The sequence below is a fragment of the Quercus lobata genome, chromosome 9, assembly GCF_001633185.2.
Source record: "Quercus lobata isolate SW786 chromosome 9, ValleyOak3.0 Primary Assembly, whole genome shotgun sequence".
NCBI lineage: Eukaryota > Viridiplantae > Streptophyta > Magnoliopsida > Fagales > Fagaceae > Quercus > Quercus lobata.
This window is the reverse complement of record NC_044912.1, coordinates 1,385,566-1,396,353: the sequence shown is the minus strand read 5'-3', so window position 1 is coordinate 1,396,353 and position 10,788 is coordinate 1,385,566. Positions and strand designations below refer to the sequence as shown.

At 32.8% G+C, this 10,788-nt stretch overlaps 1 protein-coding gene across 1 annotated transcript; it reads right to left on the bottom strand.

Moving 5' to 3' along the window:
* Positions 1-287: 287 nt before the first annotated feature.
* On the bottom strand, positions 288-1,728 carry LOC115959203 (probable carboxylesterase 18). The gene has a single exon (XM_031077518.1). The coding sequence runs from the start codon at positions 1,509-1,511 to the stop codon at positions 531-533; it is 981 nt and encodes a 326-aa protein (XP_030933378.1). The 5' UTR covers positions 1,512-1,728; the 3' UTR covers positions 288-530.
* Positions 1,729-10,788: the final 9,060 nt, after the last annotated feature.

Here is a 10,788-nt window from a genome sequence, read left to right as displayed (position 1 = left end):
ATCACACATGTAATGCTTTCTTGATAAGATTGAATCTCCTCTTTTGGATTCTTCATGTTTTTAATGGCATTGTTTCTAATTGGCCCCCAAAAATCATCACTATTTTCTTAAACCATCGTTAGGTTTAAGATACACTTGTAGGCTTAAGTCACATGAGTTGTAGAACGAATTTGGCCACCCTCAACCTCAAAAATATAGGACATGTGGCAACTTACAATTGGTAGAACATAAAGTAAACATTTAGACTGGTTAAAAAAAAAAACTATTCATATGTGAAATTCAGCAAATAAATCATAGAAGGGATTTTAGCCATACAGTTGACTCTATGAGCATGCGGTTTAAGCAATTTGTCTTGTAAAGCTTTTTCTACAATCCAAACATTTGAATAATTATAAGCACATGAATAACTTCAAGAACATTATTTTATTTTATGGGTTAAAATACAAAATTGACCTTCTAATTTTCTTCAAATTTTATTTCAGTCCTTTAATTTTACTTTTTACATAATTGCTTTCCTATTTCCAGTAATATCATTTGTAGGATTGCTTTTCCATGAAATCCCTCATCTCCTTAATCATCAACGATGACTCAGGAAACTCAGGAAATCCATAAAATGAGTGAATCGCATTCGGATACTCAATCAAATATGCTTCTTTCCCAGCTCTCTTCAACCCCTCGTAGTACTTCTTTTGCCAATCCTGCAAAGGGTCGAACCCTCCAACAAACACAATCGTCGCCGGGAACTTCAACCCATAAATATCGATGGAGTTCGGCCCAAAGACGTTAGCAGCTGCATGGTCTCGGTCGGACCCTTGTGGCAAAAACGCTTTCCACATCCAGTCAGTACGCTCCACTGTAATTAGCGGAGCTCCAGCAAGGTTGGTTTCGGATTCAGTTCGTTCTTCTCCACCAAAAAATGGCTGCAAAGATATAAGTCCAATAACTTGCAGCTTAAGAAACTTATATCCACACGCTTTGAGTGCCACATGATGAGCTATATTACCTCCAGCACTGTCTCCAGCGATAAAACACTGTTTCAAATTAGCTTTTTGAGGAAAATGTTTGAAGTTTTCTTCATCGATGAACTTCAAGACATCAAAGCCGTCTTCGTATTGACATGGATACTTATGCTCTGGTGCGAGGCGGTAGTTGATGGAGATGATGATGGAGGGGATTTCTTGAGCGAGTCGTTGGCATAAGTCGTCGAAGGGTTTTGAGTTTGCGGCAAAGAAGCCAAACCCACCACCATGGAAGTAAAAGATGATTGGGAGGCTATTGCTGTTGTTGTTGGTGGTGGGAATGTAGAGGCGAAACCAAAGGTTTCGGGAGGGATCGACTGTGAAATCTGAGGTTTGGACTCCATTGGTGGGATTTTCAGAGGGAGGGGATTTGAAGTCGATGAGGCTCATAAGACAGCGGTTGATGGTGCCGTTTGAGCGGCGACATAAGTCGGTGACAAAGTTGAGGGTGGAAAGGAGGAGACGGATCTTCCATGGAAGTTTAGGTGACATTATTGTTTGGAGGAATTGCTGCTACAGCTAGCACATGGCATGGAAAGCATATATAAGTGCGGTTCTCACTAGTCTCAGAAGATTTTTCTCACACCGTGCATGTGTGGCTAAAAACATAGTCTGAAATCTGAATTGATATGTTGGTTGTTTTTTTCCAAGATCCAGGATATGCTAAGTAAGAGTAATGATTATCTTATCCTCTTATTGCATATCCAACGTACTCACACAGCCAAATAGACTAATAGTGCACAATAACAAATGTGTAATAAGCTCGCTAAGAGCATCCACAAATACAAATACAATAAATTTTATACATTTTGCCTCCAAAAATCTTTCATATCAGTCCTTTTAAAATTGTTTATATTTACACATTTAATTTGCTATAGTAATTGTGTATATATGCACAGTTATTGTATTTGTACATATTATTATTTTATTAATTTCATATTTCGCACCTTTTTTTCTCTCACACAAACACATCCACACAAACAAATCAACACAAAGATACATAAACACACCCACACACAAACACACTCACACGGACAAACCAATAGAGAGACAGATCGGTACTGGTGTTAGTCGCTTGTGGATCGGTGCTAGTGGCGCTAGATTAGAGTTTGTGAGTCGATGGAAATGGGTCTAGATGCTTGTGGATCAATGTTGGCAGCAGAGATTGGTGCTTGTGGGTCGACGGGAATGGGTTTTGATGCTTGTGGATCGGTGCTGACGGCGGAGATCGATACTTGTGGGTCAATGGAGTTTGTGCTTGTGGGTTTTGATTCTTGTGGTTCCTGTGGTGGAGATTGGTACTTGTGGTGGATAAGTGATTTGACCATGAGAGGAAAAAGAAGAAGAAGATGCTTGTGGAGGGAGGTGATCTAATTGTGTGACCTTGAAAGGAAGAAGGACAAGTTACCGTAGAAGGAAGAAGAAGTAGAAGAGGGACAAAAGATTGGTTTGAGAGATGAGATAAGGACAAAGAAAAAAAAAGATAAGTACAAAAGAAAAATAAAAAGATAGGGACAAAATAAAATTTAAAAATTTAAAAATATTATTATTTAAATAGAGGGGATTGTAAAATAGATAAATTAATATGAGTACTTTGGAAAAGTGGCAGTGTAAAATAGAAAAAATAGATTTTTAATGTAAAATAGACAGAAAAATTTGGCTGGACTGATGCAATTGCTCTAAATAAGACTTACTTTTCCAATTTCTGCATTGTGGCAGAGCTATAGCCAAGCTTGGCCCAGCAAAATTTTAAAAATTTCTTTTATTTTTTTTGTATAATTATTAAGATATTTAAATGTTTAGTTAAAAAAAAAGTAGGAGTTAACCCTCCAAATATTTCAGTCAATCAATATTACTCTTAAAAAATGTTAGAATTTGTCAATTAGTCTAGTAGTTACATAGACAATATAGTTTTTGTTTTCTCAATTTCAGATTTTGTACGTGTCCGATATACTAGATTAACTTTTATATATTTATTGGAGCTTAAAAGATGATCAATTCTCTTAAAACATTATCTCTTGAAAATATATATATATATATATGTCAATGTCGATACTTTCATATATTTATAAATTATAATCTACTCTAGTATTAAAATATTAAAATTTATATATGTGTGTTTAACCATTTAGGCATATATGTGATGGTTTTGTTTTATCTCTTGTCTAATATATTAGTACCATTATTTGACTCTCCAAATAAAAAATCTTGGCTTCACCCCTGTTATTGTAGGAAAAGACAACAAGTAACGTTGGTCAGACCCACGAGATTAGAAGTTTGTTAGATATAGTGACATGGTAGTATGGGAGTATTACGTAAGAGGAGGAGAACTAGTAATTAGTAAACAATTAAGATTTGAAGTGTCACAAGTTGGATTTGAAGTGTCACAAGTTGGATTTGGAGACTTCTTAGGTGGACAGGGACCAGCCTTCAATGAAAGTATTCGAATTGTATATGTCTGGCGTGAGGTGCTTGATGCTTCTTTTCATTGGAGATTCGACCAGTTATGGGGTTGGAATAATATTAAGATAATGGTACCATGTTTATGATCGAGGTGCTCAAAAAGAATCAAATTAATTTAGATTCTAAAGACAACTATTGTACTTGTTTCCATATGTTTCCGGGTTCTATTGATTATGCCCTATATAATTTTCTATTGCAATTTACAAAGGAGGTGAGGGATTTCATGCAAAAAGAAATCTAAATAATTTAATTATATACTTCACCAAACTAATGGAAGACTCTGTTCTACCATGCATTAAATAATGGCCTCTAGTTGATCACTTGATCCTGAAAGGAAAAGCAAATCTTGAAGAAGAATCTAGAGAATCCAAAGTATTGGATTGTATTGATTATCTTGCATACATAACAATGAATATATTATATATTTTCAGTATTTATATACAGAGATTCAGCTAACAACTCTAACAGATAAGCTTAATCTAACAAACTCTCTAATGGCCATATAGGAGATACACAGATCAACTAGATAGCAGTATTGACCTTTGCTGCACAAATAATACTATTATTTTCCTTTAAATACAACTCAATTCAACTATATATCAATACAATCATATTAATGAATTTAATTAAGTTGTGATTTATAACTATTTTGTGTTGGCTTTAATTCCGTGCCAAATTTGATTGTAATTTTATTCAATCATTTTCCTTTGTATTTATGTGGTTTTAATTGTAAGAGATGAGTGTGAGAGAGTGTGAAGACTTAACTTTAAAATTAAGAATAAATGGATTTCGCAAGAAGCTCGCCAGAAGCTAACGCGCGAAGTAGCCATGTGTAAAGCACATGACTGGAATGGGAAGAGTCATGCCAGCCTGGAGTTTTTGCAAGTGTCTCGCGGGTAAGGCCTTCCCGCGAAATACTCGCGAAACATTCTGTTTGGCTAATTTGTCATGTTTGTTTTACCAAGTCTTTACCCATACTATATATAGCCTCATTACCCACATATTGTATGGAGTGTTTTTCAGAAAGAAAATTCTAGAAAATACACTTGAGAGTTAGAGATTGTTATACCCACAATCATCTACACATTTCCTTGTGGTTTTCCTCTACTCTTATCTCTCTATCTCTAAATTCTTGAGTGGTTAATAGCCCAAATACTTACTACACTCAATCTAAGTGTCAAGTGAGGTTTTGGTGCTGCTGGGAAGTATTGGAAGGAGCCATTCATTGACGGATGCAATCCGGTTGAATTGCGGGATCTGGGAAAGCTAGAGGAGACAAGGTTCCGAGAAGCCAGTTGGTAGCAGGAGCTTGGAGGGCTAAAGTATATTGGGTAGATTAGGCTTGGAGGGTCTTTTGTTATTCGTGTACTCTAACTTTATTCTTTACTGGATCAATTACCGTTTGGAGGACAGCGGAGAAGTTTTTCGTCAAGTTTTTCGGTTTCCTCTTCGATAACACATCTTGGTGTTATCTTGTATTTGCATCTCTCTTCCCTACTCTTTAAACTTTTCTTTATATTGTTGATAATGGATGAATATGGCTTAGGGTAGTGATATCGGTTGTTTGTGCTCATTTACTCTTATTCCGCACTTAATCTTAGTTAGAGTAAAAACAATTTAGCCGTAATTTTAATTTGAGGGTCTAAACAAGCTCTTGTGTTTTCACACAAATCTGAGCTTTCATATACAATCACTTTAAAAAAAATTTATCTCATATAAGTTGATTTTGATCCTATTTATAAAAAGGTTCTATAAATGAGTGCTCGCACATAGGTTAAAGATTAATAAATGTTTAACAATAATATCTTTTGAAGATAAGATACATGTACATGTTATTGATTCATTAGATTACACAAATAAATTCATTGTGGTTGTGTGTGTGTGTTTTTTTTTTTTTTTTGGATATATGGAACATATTGACTTCATTTTTTGAAAAATATATAAAATTTTATTTAATAAATCATTTAATGCATCGTAGCCATTGATTTTAGTGCATTTGTTAACGAAATCCTTTATATAATAAGTGACAATTTGATGTCAATTTAATTGTTTTAAGATTGTGTACTTCAAATCAAAATATGATCATTAGATATGGCAAAAAGCTGCAAACTGTTTTTTTTTTTTTTTTTTGATGAATTGCAAACTGTTAATTTTGTTTCATTAATTTTGATTTGGATATATCCTTGGGGCCTGGGGGACAAAAAAAGAAACTTAAATAAACATTTGAATTCAGTTGCAGACTTGCATCATTTACTTCTTGTACTTAATTGGTAAAATTTAACTTGGTCTTTTAATTTTATATCTGTGGCCGAGTATCACTTCTGTGGCCGAGTCAGCCCAAATTCAAAAACAGGCTGAAAATCTTTAATTGACGTTAGTGAAGCCCAAACTCAAATGAAACATTGTAATCCAAAAAAATTGGTCCATAAGAGCGGAGTTAGCTTGGTCCAATTGAGAATGTTAGATGCCAAATAGGAATGATTGTTCTATGGATTAATTGCTCATTTGCTTGCCCTTCTCCCACTGTAATAGAATCGGGCTTTGTGTGTGAACTGTGAATTGGACACAAGCTGAACCCAATAATGTGTCCAATTAGGCAACGATCTCGAATTTGTAATCAATTAAGCATGTAATTTCCTTTGGCTATGAGCCACACACTCTGTAATCAACCAATAGCCTTTTTATTTTATTTTATAAATAAATAAATTCAATGGGAGAGAGGAGATTTGAATCTTAGATGTTTATGTTGAAAACATTAAGAGGTGTTTATTGAACTACAAGACTCTTAATCAACCAGTAGTTATGTAGTTACATTAGGCTTTATCTTTAGTTGTTTTGCTAGACTCCATAGGCGCTAATAGTTGCTGTCTAATAATTATACAAATATATCAGTTTATATTGTGCATTATTACAATTTTTGTTTTCACATTATGATTAAGTGGTCAATAATCACTTTTACATGGATCTAATACTTTTTTTTTTTATTTTTTCTCCCAATACTCCTAGAATGTAAGTCATGGAAAAGGTTATGACTAAACAGTCCCTAGACTTATTTTATTGTGCAGCACTTCATAAATTCCAGTTACTTCTAGTTCTTTAAATTAGGAGGAAGTTAGCTTATGCTCTTTGATTTCTAATGCCATTCCTCTAGATGATCAGTGGCCGTTTGATCGATCAAGTGCTGAAATTTTCTGAATAAAGTTATTAAGACATATGCTTGGTATTGCAAAATGATTTGAAGGCAAGGAATAATATAGTTCATTATAGGCGCTTGAAAGATTCGAATACTTCTGTATTGTAAAGGGTTCTACGCAAAAGGGGCAGAACCTGTGTTGGCTTAGCAAAAATTTATAAAGGGTGTAGTCCACAAATACAACCTATGTATATTTAACGATAGGAATAAAAGGTCATCGTGAACTTAGATTCTTATACCTTGTTAGTGGCATAAGCACTGATATATGAGAATTGTGCATTTTGTGGTCAATTAATATTTTTGCTATCTATAGTATTAATTAAAAATATGCATTGGGTCAAAAACTTTATAACTTAGTAACATAAGGTACTTTTTTTAATAAGAGAATCAATTCAAACAATATATAATCTCTTAGCGCATCTCTGATCTACCATATCTTGGAAATTGCCGGGTACTCTTAAACATGTTACATGTGTATATGGCATTTCAAATAACGTTTTTTTACGTAGCTAAGGAATATTGGCTTATTTGAACAAGCTAGGCAAGATTCGCCAATAGTGCATGCACTGCCTTGACGGGGAAAGTTGAGACTATCATTAATAAACTTAATGATATTTTCATCCAATAGAATCCTTAAACTGTGTCTGAACGATGGGTGTGGGATCAAATATATATATATATATGGTGCGTGGTATATTATATATTTCATGGCATCTAACTTTATTCTTCTCTTATTAATATTATTTTTAAATTTTATTCTACAAGTGTCATTCACATGTGTGTATGGGAGATACATCAAATTAGACCTTTTTCTGGTGTAAACTATATATATATATATATGTGTGTATTAATTCGAGATTTATCAATCGCAACTTTATTCCTACTGATATCTTTGTGATCGATCAAGAACTATTTTTTTAACTCCTAATGATATTCTCATCAGCTTGAATATTAGTTTCAGTCCTGGTGACCGTGATACACTTTGTAATATATATCGAAAACTTTTCCAAAAATCCGTAGAGCATTCCACACGAATATGCCACAAAAATTGAAATTCCAAAGAAAGTTATATCAAGTAACACGCGATTTAACTTAACTCTTTCATGTTAAATGATTTAAAAACTTTTTATTGAATTAATATTTTAAAAATTACATTTGCTAGATATAATTTTTGAAATATTCTCTATGTTCTTCACATGTACTTTAAATTTTTTTGTCAATAAGATGTTACTTTTTATCTATAAACTCATATTTTGTATAATATTTTAGTTAAAAATAAAATTTTATGAATGACTTAATTTAAGTTTGATCCTCTTAAGATTTTTCATAAATATAAATATAAGAAGATAATGAAATTTAATTTAGTAACAAAGTATCATTAATTTGTGAGAGATTGCATCATTTGATTGGCCTGCAGTGCCGTAGAGATTGACAAAGTGCATAATTACCTAGACAGCATCAAAGGTGGGGCACAACTAGAGCATATAGAAAAAGACTAATTAAAATAATTATAGTAAACAAATATTAAGTGGCTATACGTAGTGTCAAAAACTACAAGTGGTATATATTTCATTGGAAGTGGGAATTGAGATAAAAAGAGGAAAAAGAGTCGAATGGCCACAGTTGTGATAGACTCCTAACCAAACCAATTGGGATATTCTTTCAAATATCCATTTGGCCGGTTAAGGTTTTTCTCCTTTCACCTTTTCACCCCTAGCTAGATAGCTCAATTTCTCAGCCCACTTGATTTCTTTGTGCTTTTGATGTTACCTTCCCAACCATCATGTCCATAAACTACATCTTCTTCCATAGCCTTTCAATTTTTTTTTCTGGGTCTTCTATGTCTCCTATACCTTTTCCTTGATTCTTTACTTCTTTTTTCTACAATACTATCCTTTTTGGCAGTGTTCACATTGTTTCAGCCCATCATAATCAGCCAAGTGGATTGTTCCCATGTTATATATATATATATATATATATATATATATATGCTAGTCTTTAAAGTATCTGATGCCGCCAAAAAAGTGCCAAGTTTATTAATTCAACTACGTATCGTAACCTAGAAGCGTGAAAAGAGGTCCTTAAAATTAATGCTGTGAAAGCATGCAAATATGCAATCACTTTTGGTGTTTTGGTTTCTTTTGGCTAGGGCATTGCATTAATTGATGAAAGCGAATTGTATGAAAGTAACTCCTTAATTTGAAGAATCATTTCGAATGGGTGCCAGTGAGCTATAATGGTTTCTAGTGGCATATCTGGGCTACCTATGATAGCAATAGCATATGTGTCTGCACTTCATTTTTGATATATACATTAATTTGCCTGTAATAAAATGTCACTTAATATCAAAAAATTCAAGTCGTAACACTTGAAGGAAAAGTATGTCTCTTGAAAACCTAGCTAAGATGGACCAACAATGGTACTATTTGAACTCCAATTTCTTAAATAATCAACTTTCCAGAATTATTTCGACCATTCTAACAATGGCCCCCTTAACGGTGCTTGCAATATGTTTTTGGAATTTGACATCTGCTTCAATGTGATATGAGTTATTAATTAGTGAATTAATGTGGCAAGCTAACTGCAGCCATGGATGGCTTTATCACTATCTATTCAAAATGACTTAACTTAGTGGCATAATTTTTTATTATTATTATTTTTTTTTATATTAAGAGAAACATGGCTTAAATCTTCATTCTCTTCTTGTTGTAACTATCAAGTTATTCACCAAAAAAAAAAAAAAAAACCCTCAAAAGAAGAAGAAGAGTTATTAATAGTAGAGGTACCATAACTTTTTTTTAAATGTGGATATTTTGGAATTCCCCTCCAACGATTAACTAATTTTCGTAGTCTTAGGATTAAAACAACAGAGATCTATATTAATAATTTAACGTGTATTTAATAGATGGTGAATTCACAAATCCAGACCTTTCATCATATTCTTGGTTATTAATGTCACTAACTTAATTAATAAATTAGCTTCTTGTTATTACGTATGAAAGGTTGATCAAATTCATAAAAAAAAAAGGTAGATCAAATCTCATTTACAATAAACCCCCACCGATCTTTCCTTTTCCCCAGCTGCTTTAATTTTGCCAATATAGTAATTTGCTTCACACCTTGATATTCCTTTTAGAAAAAAAATTGATTTAGTTCCACTTACTTTTTCTTTTTTCTCTTTTAAACAAAAATGAGTTCGTAGCGTGTGATAAATGGTTAAAGACTAAAGTGCAGTTAAAAGGAAGGAAGCTCTTTGAAATTAAGTAATCTTAGCTTGACGCATGTGATTGGCGACTGCTATGATTGCAACAAGTACATAAAGACAGTGATTGTAGAGGAATCAAACCAACTAAAAACTGAAAGATCTGTCTGTTTTTGAGGATAAAGACAACAAGTACTTATTGAGGTTGTTTCTACTTTCTACGCGTCATGCAAACAATTTCCCTTTTTTCTTTTTAAAAAAGTGGAAATGCAAGCAACCCCAGGATTGTGCTGTGTGCAAAGCATGTAGAACAAAATCAGTCTTTTTAAGTGCTAAATCCCCCTTTTTTTTTTTTTAGTAATATTATTTAATTATTATACAATAGACTTTATTCTGAATTGAAGGAAATGGAAGGAGAGAAGATAATATGAGAAGGTAATCAAAATGTATTAATTTTTACATGTATATTCGAATTATATTCCCTTCCATTTTCCTTTACTCTCTTGTTTTTTATGTCACTCCTCCCAAACACAAGGTAAATGTGTCCATTTAGTTTGGCAGATTAAATTTTGTGGTTTTTTTTTAAAGTGAGGGAGGATTATGTAAGATGCACTTCAATAAATTGTTATTATATATATAAAAAAGGTAATATTTAAAAAAGGTGTAATTAGTATAAAACAAATAAATCAAATTATTTACTTTTTAAAACTTGTGAATCACACCTTAAAGGTTTCATTATTGATATATTATAATAATTGAAAAAAGAGTTACAAGGGAAATCTCATATATGATGGATAAGAAGGAATGGTTTGTACATAGGAATGGAAAATAGTACTTTATTTGTCCCTAAATTAATAATATTCTCGCTAAAAATTGTTGAGAAAGCTATCAATAATTCAATTGCTTTACAA